The sequence below is a fragment of the Rhyacophila brunnea genome, unplaced genomic scaffold (assembly GCF_057557595.1).
Source record: "Rhyacophila brunnea isolate RB1 unplaced genomic scaffold, BYU_Rbru_1.0 scaffold_3, whole genome shotgun sequence".
Classification (NCBI taxonomy): domain Eukaryota; kingdom Metazoa; phylum Arthropoda; class Insecta; order Trichoptera; family Rhyacophilidae; genus Rhyacophila; species Rhyacophila brunnea.
The window spans coordinates 32,275,327-32,290,290 of NW_028232965.1; the positions used below are offsets into that span (position 1 = coordinate 32,275,327).

Genomic DNA, 14,964 nt, shown 5'->3' on the forward strand with positions numbered 1-14,964 from the left:
CTATGAAGTCCAAGGCTTAAGCCATCAAGAGAGTGAATGAGATGCATGACCCAATTATCTGTGTAATGGTGGTCTGTAAATCATGTTGTGTGTCACACACACTAAGAGTATACATATGTAGTAGTTGCCGGACGCTTGCAATGTTAATTAATTATCGTTTTTTTATCATCCCGCCATATGATGTATATCTGACCAATTGGTTGGTTGTTGTAGCTTCGTGATACATGCAACCACCTAGCGACCAGATTAGTGGTTTAGATATACATATGTTTAATCAGCAGTATTCATCACATATTAATGTTTTGCAATACAGCATATTACAATTGTTGGGATCCTTCATATGATTTACTTAATAATTAAGCTAATTAGCCTGATTGTTTGTAAATCAAGTGACGTTTTACATTAACTAACCTAATAAGTTTTCAACTTTTGTATATATTATGTATAAAATAAACATTTAAAATGGAAAAGAATTTTCAATTTTGAATTCTCTCAACCTCAATTGGTGAATTATTTTATTCTTTTAATTTGTCATTTTGACCGTGAACTGCCAATATTTAATTTTAATTAGCTGTTACTGAAAAACACCATGTGCGTTACGTATTGGAAAACCTATCATTATTATGAATATTAAAAAATGTATAAAATATACGGTAAAATAAAAAGGTTTTCTTGACGTATTGTAAAATTTACATATATATATGTAGTTAATAACACTAGAGTTAACGACGGTGAAGTTAGAAAATATTGACACTTCATGGTCGATGTAGTTGAAGCTTTTTCTATCAAATATATTGCTTAAATAAATATAGGTGGGTATATATATTTTGAAATAATATGCTGTTTTATCTATTAATGCAGTGGTTTTTAAACAGGTTCCGCAGGGGTTGCTGGTTATTTTAAGATAATATAATTGTAACCAAACTCCACCCGTCATGTATATGCAGCCGCGATTTGTACACGGTCAACTTCCATGATGCTATAAAATTGTCAGGATGAAAATATTTTAGTGCCACACTCTTGTCTCGAAACAATGCTGCACAGAACATATATAGCAATCATGCACCTTTGTGCATAAAGAACGAGTTTGAAATTAAAAAAAAAAAGAATCTTTACATGCTGTGCCGTCATTTATCTTAAGTAATACGACGTATCCTTTGTACCCGTGTACTACAACTCTGTGCCGAAACAGAGGAGCCAGGAGTTAAAAATGATAAATCTAAGAAGGGATCGGAATTATTCATAGCTCCGCTCCACTCGGTTGGAGCCCATCAGCGGGTAGTCCCAGAAAACGTGTTCTGCGTTTTGATGGTCCTATCAAACGGAAACCGCGCAGCTTGGTTGCAAAATCACCATGGTCGCAGGAACTGGCTTACGTCCAGATATATTTAATAAAATTAAAACATTAAAGTCACAACAATTGAAATTAAATTCGATAATATGGAATACTACGGCCAGCTTTGCTTTTACATTAAAAAGCCCAGTGGTATCATTATTATCATGAAGTAAAGTACTTGTTGGAATGTTTGAACAATGGAAATAGTTCTAGGAAAAGTGATCATCTTGTATACATATTATTATTCAAAAAAATATGTTTATAATTTCATGAAGAAACTATATTTTTAAAATGAAAGTTAACATATTTTTGCTATAATATTAAGTTTCAATTTTGAATTATAGCTGATGATAAAAATAAGACTTCTTTCCAATATTTACGGATTTTTTCAAGAATTTGAACTTCAACTTAAAGAAAAAACTATGTTAAAATAGTTAAGGGTTTTTGTTGTACTTAATATAAAAGGGTTCCACAAAAAGAATATTATTATGAAACTATGTATTTATATAATATTATTTGAAATAAGAAGCTTATATCAATATTTATCTTAAATCGAAAAAAAAATATTTGGCATGTCCGTGTTATTAACCAAATAGTAAAACATTACATCAACCTAGTTAAAGCAAAGTTAGGAATATAGAATCGTAACCACTCATCGAAAGTCAAATAATTTATGCCACATACTATGTTTAGCTTCATATAACATGAACCTTACATAATGTGATATTGAAATCATACCGTGAGTTGATGATCGTAAATAAGTTATTAAATCTTATATTCTTCCACGATTAACAAATTTATTAGCTGACCTTTATTGTAAAATTCTTATAAACTGATTATTATTTTTTTGCCACAGGAAATTGAGTAAAATTATAATGGCTTTGAAACAAAGTTATTTTGTTAATTTTAACTAATTATAATTTTAACAAAATAACTTTGTTTAAAAAAATATTAAAATGGAGTTATATCACTTCTAAAAGTCAGTTCTAAAATGTCAGTTCAATTAATGACTAAAATTATATATTTTTTTATCAATATTTCTGTATTTTTCAATCGCATACTTTTGCATTATAATTTATATGCATGTTAGTAAAATAAATTACAGGCAAGAAATCGTAAAATTTTATAATTTATATGTTATAATGTGTTTTTATTACAATTAAAATGTAATGTGAAAATATTATAATAAGTATTATTACATCATAAAAAATCAATATTAAAATTCGAAGTATACGTATTAAGTAGATATAACTGGTCGACAGTAAAATGCAATATATTATACACTGATCTATTGTGCGAATATGATATAACGCATTTTTTATATCCCAGAATTTAGTTTGATATATCAAAAGTAATGTCAAGATACTTTCATAAACTAACTACAATACTACTACACTAACTTTACATAAAATGTCATCAATGATAGTGAATATTAAAAAAAAATTGAATAAGTTCATAAAGAGAGATTATGCTAGATTGAAAATTAATGTTAAATTAGTTTAGTGAGACTTTTTCGATCAAGCTATTAATACATCTTTTATATTACTTTATATTTACGCAAGCCAATGATTGATTTTGTTCAGTCAATATTTATATTGGTACAATATATATATAAATATATATGTATTTAATAAGACAAACAAATACACACGTGAAAGAGTGTTTTTTTCATTAGATGATAAAAATAATTTAAAAATTTATACTAAGAGATCATTATGTAAGAATTTTTTCACATAACCCGATAAATTGTGTATTTTTTCCCGATCAACAGTTATTATTGTATAAAGTGATTTTTTAATTAACATTACTTACTTTACTGTTTAACATATTTGTACTATTTTTAAATGTGTGCATATATGAAGAGCGCTTTACAGTAGGTGCATCAAATTCTTAGTTACACCTTCCTCGCTATGTATCATCTTCAAAAAAATCAATACATTATTCTACAATTAGTACATTTTTTCATATCTTTTGATAAGGCCTAGAAGATTCAAATAATTAGATTAGTGTAGGTTTAATAAGAGGATCAATTAAATTTTCTTAACCAACGAATAGTATCATGCTTTTATCACAAATGAACTTTCTATTCTTATTATGGAATATGTACTAAGAAATTTTTCAAATAATATTGTTCTTAATTATTAGAGGAAAATTAATGATGTATCACTTGAAACACACTTTATTAATATTATTTATTCCGCTCACTATAGACAACGCGCATTTGTAAACTCATAATAAGTGGTACGCACAAAATATAAGAACATACGCCCCAATGAAATTTGATCTAGTTTATATTACAGGCCGCTCGCTTTTACAATTAATTAACGCAAAAACTAAATTTTAGTCGCAGAAATCAACTGTTGGCCGCTGTAGTTAAAATTATAGATCTTCGGACTTAGTCAGTATATGATATTAATAGAATCAAAAGAATAACATAAATACTGTTTACCGATAAATATATTTATTTTAATCTAACTAAGGTATATTTGGCATGAATTAAAAAAAATGAATGAATTTTATAAGTCACGACAAACAGTTTCGGTATAATGTGACTGATATCCATAATTGCTCATATTTTTTGGTTAATACTCTTAAGTTATTAAAATAACTTTCAATAACTATACTTATATGGCATTATTATAATGGTGGATAGTGGAGTAACTTGATTTAAAAATGTATTGAAAAAAGTTATCTAAAAAAGAACATCTCAGAAACTTACTATATTGAAACAAAAATATTAACAATCAGTACGTAGGTTTAATGACAATACAGTAGATGCAATGTACACAGATATTATTTCTTCACATGCACAATAAGTAGCCATGGGTGATTATTATTATATTCTATGGTCGTTATTGACAACATTATTTACATATCTTATACACATATAGTATTGGCTTGCCACACTCGGCCTCTTTTACATTCTTTTCATCTACCCAAACGGATCAATTTTATTTAGGATGTAATACCTACATTTATAAGTATATCCTCATAATTTTTGTATAATTTATACCTTTGTAAACTAATAAGTATTATAATTATTTAAATATTTAAAACAATTGTGTAATTTTATTTCTGCTGTTCACACTATTGATGATATTAAACTTTTATTTGTCCAGCATAATATACAATAATCCGATAATAAAATATTGTCTACCTACTGTTGGTAATATGAACTCTTGAGTTAATAAGATAGCGATGGCACCTAGTTAAAGAAATATTTAGGGCGGCTAGAACTAGTTGCATCGACTTGCAGTATTTATGCAGTATTTGTTGGCAAATCATAAACACAGCGTCCAGCGGGTAAAACTGCATCATGGTTGCAGATACAATGTGGGTTAACCGCCACATACAGTCAGTCAGGTTATCTAATAAACCAGTTATTCCACAGTTAGTGCAATGCTGCAATATTAGTATTATTTCCCCAGTTTTCATATGCACTTGCGTTACCAACATTAGGTAACGCTAGCGGAATTTACATCGAATATAGGAGTAAGTAAATGTTTTTCAAAACGTGAGTTTAGCAATCGTCCGCATACGTTGTCACATTTAACCTTAAAGGTAGATTTGATTCACAGCTTACAGTCATAACGTATCGATGAATAATTTACTCACGAAAATAAAACTTAACACAGCGACGTTGAATAAAACATTCTCCATTATAAACTGAGCCTAAATTTATACAATTGAAACTGAGAAATGTGATATCATATAATTAAATACAAAGAATATAATATATGATATAGAAATACATAATTTGAAAAAGCTTATGACTCGTTAAATTTTCACCAATTTTCTTTACAAATTCGGCCACCTGTTGTCTACCGAAATACGTATAAATTAACTAGAAGGTATTTATATATCTCAAGTACTTTACAAATTATGTACCTATGTTCAATAAAGAATATTGCATTCTTGAATCTTGTGGATTATTTATTGAATTATAAAAATAGTTCAAAATGTTTGTTTCAAAACCCCTAAAAAAAAGGTTGCATTAAATATACGATATTTCATATCTTAAATTTATTTGTAGTAATTTATCTTCATTAAAAACGTCTTGAAATCCCCATGAAGTTCATATGACTTCTTCTAGCTTATGTCCAGACTCTTTGATTTAAACACGTTTTTCATATTGTTATCATAAACCACAATCGAACACTGTCAACAGAGTGCGGTTTTGAATACTTCGCTTTAACGTCTATCACAGTTTTTCTTCATGAAAATTGTGCACTCATGACCACAAATTGTTATTAAAATTTGTCACGTATATAAAAGAATGATTGAAATAATTATTTGTGAAATGCATTCTTACACACACTGTAGGAGCGCGAATTCACAAAATATTTTATAGGTACGATGAGACGGCTAAAATTTGCAACGACTGCAAAATTGTATAAACAGTTTATGATATATTATAAATGCACTACGATATATATATATTATAATAAATAATTATAACACATGTTTTTTGATAAAATACTAAACGTTTTACATTAAATTTATTGATAAAATTACACTTATATACTGAAATGAGTATAATAATTTATTATTTTGTATTATTTTACAAAGTAACTTGTACGCATTATCGTGTACACATCAGTATAGCTCTAATAATCGTCATATTGTCATCTTATTTACATATATACGTATTTGGTATTTCCAACTCACACCTGAGAAAATATTTTAAGCCACAGTGTTTTATGTACCTAACTACAACTACCCAATCTTTCATAATTTACATTCTGGTTTTATTTAAGAACCTGTTAAACATATTTCTCAACTACGTATGCTTGAATGTAAGATATTTTTTATTCATTAGTTTTTCACAAAAAAATATAATTTAATAGGCATGCATTATCAATATTAATATAATATTATTTATGTTAGCAAATATTATAGTTCGATAAACTGCTAACACAAGATGAACTTTTATCACCCTTCTGAAAATATTAGGTAGGTACACAAGTATGTTAAATTGTGCATCTAGGACTAGGTAAGCTAACTCCGCATTTCGATTTAATTATTATTAATTTTGTCATTTAAGTATAACCCAAAAATTAGATTTTCATTATAATTTATTATAATGAAGCTACTCTTCTTGACTTAGGAATAATAAAATGTCAGTTCAATGCTGACAATAAAATTGGTTTATATGTATAGGTCTACATAATATGCATAGTGTATCGAATTTGTATCCGTCTTTTGACATTCAATTAAATTCGTATAGCTTAGGTTATAACAAGTTAATAAAAGTGATTAAGATAATAAAACGATAAGTCAATATGAATAATTAAGTTTTTGGCACCAACGATGTGGTAGAAAATCTTCTTGTATATAGATGGAGCCTATTCAATATTTTTGATAGGCACCTTGTAAATAAAATTCAATAAAATCTGCATAATGATACGTATATTCCTTGATTTTCATATGCAAACTATACCTACTGTATCCTTGTCATATCATCATAATATTATGTAAAAAATAATATAGAATACATCAATATGTTTGATGAATCAAATTTCAGTTTTGATAAAAAAGAAAAAAAAATAACGTGTGTGATTCACTGTATAATTAATTGGTAAACTAATAACTGTTTACATATAGCTAGTACCTTACAGTTGTAAAAGATTATATATTAAGGAATATTATTTGTCTAAAATCCTATAGTAGATCAGTAGTTTCTAAATAAAAAAGTACTTTCACTTAGGTTAGAATTTATTTCAAGTCGTAATAACGTGAAAAAAAAATCGGCACTCCTACAAATTTCTCTTCAATCTGCATGTATAAAAGTGATAAAATAATTTATGGATATTTTTGATTTATCAAACTAACATAATTATTAGCGATAAATAATTACATATTTTATTTAAAAAAAAAAAAAACTAAAAATAAACATCTTCAAAATCACAATGAATAGTTAACATCGCTACCTATGATGCCTTTATGAGATGAATAATCCAAACTCACATGGGGTTCTGAGAGGTATATTTACTATATATTTTCAGTATTTACATTTACATTTATCAAATATTATAATATGAAGCACATTTCAAACATATTTTTTTTTAAATCTATAAGTACGTATCATTATTATAACGGTCCAATGCGTAAGATACTGGTTTCTCGTACCGGGAGTTTTGTGTTGGATTCCCGGTGAGGGCACGTTACATCTTTGTTGTTTTCTTAAACCTGCACTATTGTTTCACTACTACTTAATTGTAACTGTAATTGAGTATCTCGATCTGTTATGTTGTTAAAAATAAAATAAAAGAAAAAATAAAAATGAAAGAAAAAACATTACCTACTTGAATTAGGTAAATGTAATTTAATTAATAAATCATTTGATTGAACTTTATTAATTAATTAATATTTATTACAACGTTTTTATTAGGTCGTATTTTTATTTTTCCATCAATTCTTTGTCCGGTACAAATCTTGCAATCGATTTTTAACTAACTTTCTGACTAGCTAGACATTTGAAACTTTTAGAATATATCAGAACACGATGCCAATGTATTTTTTAAATACTCTTAGCCTTCTTTAAGTAGAATTGAATTCATTTTTAGTTAATTCTGTTTTGTATGAGAAGTTATTTCGATACCATTATTGGTTGCTAGGGGGTCCTAGCAACTAAATTATTAAAAATAATATATACGTGCGTTACTATGGAAATCAATATGAAATGACATTTCATTATTCAGTATTTCTATCAAGTACACATTTTTTGATCGTTTAAGCTAGTCAAGTCAAGTTTATATGATTCAAGAGAAAATTTAAAAACGTTGTATATAAAAAGTTCTTTTTATCTTGTAATTATTTTTATATCTATTTATATCCTCAATTACTGTGTCGTCGTCAGTTAGTAAGTATTTTTCCAAAATAAATTGTTAAAAATCACGGTTTTTATCACTAAATTTGATATTATTTTCGTTGTTATTTTAACTCGGCATATACAAGTGTATATATAGCTATTAAAATAGTTTACTGTTGAGTATTACTGTAGTAAGTAGTATTACTGTTGACATCGCCTTATGTAACTTTACATTTTATGGGGTTGTTTGTTTTAATAAGTAAGTTAAAATCATTATTTTTATTCATGTCAAATAGTATACGCTTGAGAAAGACGATCATTCGTAAAGCAAACAATTATTACCTCTGAATTATATTAAAACTTTGTAATTGAAGACATTTAAAAATTGAAGATTTAAAAATGCTATTTACAATGTCATTGATAATATAGTAATGTGTTAAATTATTGCTAAACGTGAGTGGCAATGAATAATGTTGAGTGAAAATCGCTAAGAAGTGAAACTGATATAAAATTATAATCTTGAGACACGAGTAAATTAATATTTTGCATGTAAAGAAAATGAAATTATCCAGCGGTTAGCATTTATTTACTGTTATTTAAATATCAATCAGTAACGCCATAAAATGATAATTTAATACTGTGTAACATAAAATCCAGGTTAATCAAATTAAACATGAAGCGTTTGTGATGCATACGATTATTACTGCACATTTTATTAACCGTATTCAAAGGATATATATATAGATAACAATGAGTATATATCCATTCTGGAAAAATTAAAGATCAGTTTATCACCTCTTATCTCTAAAGAGTTCTGAATTTAAAAAAATCATATAGACAGATGGAAAACTGTTAATTTAGTCGAAACATATTATATTAGATATGTAGCCTACGCGATGGTCCGATACCGTGATAAATAACTTTTCTAGGTAAGCGGATGGTAGAATGTAAGGATCACAAAAGACAATTTACTACAACATTAAAGATACACTTATTTAGTACTCTACTGTATGTTTAAATTATATTACTAGGTACCTCCAGAAATAGTACTCTCCCATTTAAAAGGAGTCGCGATCCTCAGCAGTTAATGACACAGAAATGAAAAGATTTACCGTACTTTGTTACTTGGAGTTAATCCTTTGCCATTCGGTATATATGAAAATAATACATAAATCTTTCTCTACAATAAATACTATGATGTATAATTTGTAAAACCTACTATATTATATACCGTACCATAATCGTTGACTTTGAATTATATTGTACTTTTTCATAAACGAGATTTTTCATAAGTAGTTTTCATTTGGTTAATGTGATAGGAATCTGTCAAAATAATATTTTCGTACCAGTCTCTTATGTTTTTCAAACAGGTGTTCTATCGTTGAAACCTTCTACTTTTACTATAGATATTATCTTGATGTTTTAGTTAAACTGTATCGTATGTTTTTATCTCATTATACTGTGATACGATGATTATTAATAAAATTGTCATCCAAGTATTTACAAATTTTTAATCAATTTAAATGTATTTTGATACTTCAATATATTATAATATAGTGTTTTTGACAATACTGTCCGGTTGGATGCTATATATAACTAGTTAAAAATGAGTTTGGTTTATGTCATCATCCTTAGCCGGGGTCAATTCACTGCTGGATGAAAGCTTTCCCATGCTCTCTCCGCCCACTTTATGAATCCGTCTATCCAGTGGGTATTATGGTGTCCATGTACCTGTGGTTATTTAGTACCCCTTGCGGCATATGTTCAGCGGTTCTCCACTCGCCTGCATAACGACCTATATCGCATTGCTTACTCTAGTCTGCTTCCTTACATATTAATTTATTATGTTGTCTTTCCATGTGATGCCCAATATGCACCTTTTTATTCCACGTTGCGCTGGTGGTACACGTTTACACTCAAGACACAATGGGAGGTCACGTTTGAAGATATATAGGCGCAAATGCACCACATACCAGTTTGGCTCTGCAAGCAATCTCGTTATACATACCACCGTCAAATGACATTTACTGTGTAAGATAGACATAATTGTTGACTGGCTAGATTAAAGTGCCATCGAAGATAGTCGCTTTTGATTCTCACAAAGCATTTTACGATTACCTTTATTTTTGAGATTTTTAAACCTAATCTGTGGCTTTCATTTGTTTTATAATAGTTAACCTGTATAATATAATATTAGTTGTATGTTTATAAGAGGAAAAGGTAGGGCTAAATTATGTACCTACATTTTTTTTATTATTGTATCGTGTAATAATTCTACATGTCAAACCATAATTTTTTTCTGAGATCTAATTTTTATTAATTTATTTCACTATATTTATGTAAGGGTATACAAATACACACGCATATTTGAGCCAATAGTTTTCCTTTTCAACGATAAACCTGTACAATACAGGTTATATTACACCAGACAGTTAATAGATGATGATAATAATACGTACATTCATAGGTATCAACCCGAAATCTCAAAAGAATTTCACTTTCGAGCGTTTTGATTTTATTGCCCAGTGCTTGAAAGAAGAAAGTTCACTTGTTACACCGTACAAGAGCGGGCTGTTCTTTTGTACAGACCGTTGAAATGAAAGAGACGATTGAATGAACGAACATTGGCAATCGCTATTAACGTCTGATTTCTCCGAACGCAATAGTTGCCTCAGTAGGTTATGGACAAAAACAAGACGCATTTACCGTGTCGAATTTTATAGTGCAAACTTGCCAAGATAATTCATTACAAAAGTGCATTCTAGTAAAATTTATGCCTGATAAATAAGTAATAAAATGCATTATGTTTTGTTAATACTGAATGCTACACGACAAAAAGCAATGCATACATACTTACTTAAAATAATCGGAAAATTTCGGTTAATCAATTAACTCTATTCAATTATTTAAATTTAACGATTACGTATATATACAAAAATAACACATTGATTATGAATCTTTAAATACCGTCACGTGAATAAATATTATGAACAACATACCTACGCTGTAACTTAATCCTAATGATTTTTTGTAGTTTTTGTAATCATTGCATTATTATATTAGTCAATGATATTATATCATTTTAATTATTGGTCTGCATGAAAGCCTCTCCAAGCTGTTTTCAGTTGTTTTCAGTACTGTGTTTTAACCTCTTAATTAACACTGAATAATTAGATTTTTCAAGTGATTGTTTTTCTTCTAGCTATATTTCCTGACCACATCTAGAATAACATAGCGTAGATACATTAAAAAATTGCATGCTGAGCATAAAGTGTGAGGAAAAAACCTGATGGCCATGTCATTGGCTTCAAACATATCATTGATGGTGTAGCCGATTGCAACGAGCAGACAGAACTGCACATGTTCTGCAGTGATTGTATAGTGAAATAATAATACTTCTGACAGTTAATAAAAAATTAGTTTCTCAACTGCATAAAGTTATCGGCATACAGAATGCCAATGTTGTAGTAAATTATAGTCAATGATTCGAATCTAACGGGCAAAAGGTTTAAATTAGACAACGTGTAGTGGTAATTAACATACCGTAAATAGATATTAACCTTCAAATAATATACATTTTTAGTAAATACAGTTTCATCACAGCTGCTAATAGTTAAGCAAATGATGAAATTGTCGCGCGATTTTACCATAAGGCACAGCACTTTTCATGGAAACTTACAAATATTTTGTAACAACATAAGATTCTGATCGAGTGAATGATGACTATTTACATTAAGAATTCAAGGATTTTTTCAAACAATGTTTGTACACTACGTAAAGATGACAATTCAAATTAATAGAAACTACATAGTATTAATTATATTGACAATACCAAAATTTCAGTTGTTTTCTTTTTCAAATGAATTTCTTTTAAGGTATACATGAAATATTAATTGTATATAATATATATATGTAATATATTGTAACTTAAAGTAGTATAATAAAGAAAAACTTTTAAAAGTCAACTTTCATAATATACATAATTTAGAAAACATTATTAGAAAAAATATTTGAACCTAATGTGGCTTGAGCCCACAACCATCGCAATTCGGGCACCGCATTTTGCCAAATAAATTACGCTATCAAGGTAAATATTAAGTACGCTTGAGGTTCCCACTATTATGAAATTCAAGTATTATTTCAAATTATGTTATTATTGGCAATCATCTTCTCTTATTTAGAATTAAGGTATTAAAATATTTTGGCTAGTACCAACACTACCAACAGTTGAGTCCTAGCCACCCATATTTCCAGTTGTTTGGGTAATTTGATTGAAAAACACGTAAGTAAGACTTCCGTGTATCACGATGTGAAAGATTCTAATTTCTAAATTCATCTATCCTTACAAAGTGTGCATTCCATAATTTTCTTCCCTTTCTGACGATATTCCAATTTTTTAGGTTTGTTAATTTTTCACGTGATCTGCTAGCGATGCACGCAATTACTGTGATATTTTTTATGTAACAACCATATTTTATTCCTTGATTCTGAATGTATAATTTTAATTGTAGTTTTATCAAGTAGCAGAAAAAAAATATTTTAGAGCACCAATACTTTCATCTAGGTTTTGTATTTCCTAGTATTTATAAATTAAAATAATAAATAATGAACACATATAATTTCAAAACACATCAGAGAAATATACTGCTATAAATAATCTTTTTAGCATAAAATATGATGCCCGGCGGAACTCCACTGAATTCGCACCTCTACGTGTGCTCTACCAATGTATGTTCAATATAATGTTATATTCTCGAATAATATGAATTATGAAGTTAATGAAAAAGAAATATTTTAATATCTTTAATAATTATTCGGAAATGGAACGTTTGTATATATATGTATTTCGAAAATTTAAATAAGTAACGATTTCTTAATATATTTTATAAATAAAATAGGTAAGATGTGTCTAGCAATGTCGATGTCGAAAATTAATTCCCCAGTGCAGTTTTCCTTGAGATATCATCGTAAAATGTATCAAATTATACACAGGTGGACAACGTTGAACCCCGAATAGTTAGTCGTTGCGAAAAGCCCGAGGCAGTTTTATCTCTGTGTGGAGTGCAGACAATCTCACACGACAGGTTCCGTTATAGACAGAACACGAGAATTTACGGGCAAATCCGGCCACCAAAACTACGATATTCGACGGGCCCGGCTATACAGTAAACGAGATTCGATGGCCATTCACGTACCAACCGCCATGAGACAAGTTCGCCTCCAATATTTTCTGTGAAAGGAACGCAGTGCCGCGAAGTGCGCCAAAACTGAACGCACTGAAACCTCACGCTAAATTTAAATTTCGCTTTTTTTAAATATTCTTTTATCGTAAAGTCTTCTAGTGCCTCACTATTAATGTTTGTTTTCAAAAGAAAAAAACACATAAAGACTTTTGAGAAAATGAAAAACCGAAAACATTTTTTATGACAACCCGTTTTCGATCTCGGTAAAACCAAGAATTTTTGGATATATCTCGGATTTTATTAAGCATCAGTTAAGTATCTATACTTGTAAAATATTAAATATAAATTAATAAGTTTATTTAATTAATAAGTTTATGAATTGTAGTTGCTATTAAATATATATACATATCTATCAAAATAGGAGTGTACTAAATATTTGTATTCTTTTATAATAAAAAACTTAAATAATATTTAAAGGTCATTTTTTTATATATTGCAATATTGTGTGTTGTCTGGCATTTTAATGTGTTAATACACACTCAAATTAATTTAACTACTTTCTATTAATTTCAGAAACAAGGCGAGTATCAACTGATCCCGTGGAGTATTCATCTTCGTCGGAAACCGAAGAAGATTAGAAACAGTGGAGCACATATTGTATAATTCTTCTTAAAGTGATAAATAAATACGCAGTGTTAACCTTATAAGTAGTTGAAGTGTGTGTAATTTTCAAGTGCCGAGTCGGTGTTATCTAAATATATTTAGCGGTTAATCAATCAATATTTCAAATATGTCGGGATTTGTGAAAATAGCCATGGACGATTACTACTCTGATAGTAATTGGACCACACTAATTAACAAATATTGGATGCAAGCTGAAACGATAGCAGGTAATTTTCTTTTAAGTACTTATTATTTAAAACATAATATGTTGTGCAATTATCTTACCTACTACCTATATAGAACCTACTTTATCCACATTTAATTTTTAACAACGAATCGATGCTGGTTCGTTTGTTAAGACATTTTCAATCAAAGATTTAGTAGATCTAAAATTGAGTACAATACCTAAACAGATAAAATAGGAATTGGTTAATTTCAAATAGGTTTGATTAATTTGCTAAATAAAGGGTGGCGCACATGACGTCAACAAAAATGCAGAAGGGTCACTTACAGTTTTGGTTTAGAAGCTTGTACCTTAACGATATAGGTTTTTATCGGCTCTAAATAACTCCATATTAATAGAACGACGTATAATTTGCTGTACCATCATAGGCGATGCCAAATACTATGTACGTGTCAAACCTATGCAAATTTATCTAAAAGCATATTATATAGTAATATGGTAAATCAATGGGGAAAAGGTAGACTATAATAATTTTTTTATTATTTATTATTATTTACTCACCAAAAATAATTACAGTTTTCAATTAAATATTACCATATAACGAGGATACTAAAGCAAAAGGATGTAAGGAATATTTTGGTAACAATTAGTTTGATTGTTTAGCATTACCATCTACAGCGTCCCAAAAGTATGTCGGCAGTAGTTACTATGTGATAAAGTTACCAGGTAAAACTTTGTAACTAAACCAATAACATTTCTTACTCTTGAAAAGAGAAAAATTTACACT

At 28.6% G+C, this 14,964-nt stretch overlaps 1 protein-coding gene across 1 annotated transcript in view; it reads left to right on the top strand.

Moving 5' to 3' along the window:
- Positions 1–14,964, top strand: part of LOC147068234 (very long chain fatty acid elongase AAEL008004) — a 63,561-nt gene that overhangs the window by 15,052 nt on the left and 33,545 nt on the right. Inside the window, exon 2 of the mRNA XM_085952064.1 lies at positions 13,904–14,220. Within this exon, the coding sequence (XP_085808190.1) occupies positions 14,121–14,220 (100 nt within the window). The 5' untranslated portion in view covers positions 13,904–14,120. The remainder of the gene's footprint in view (positions 1–13,903; positions 14,221–14,964) is intronic.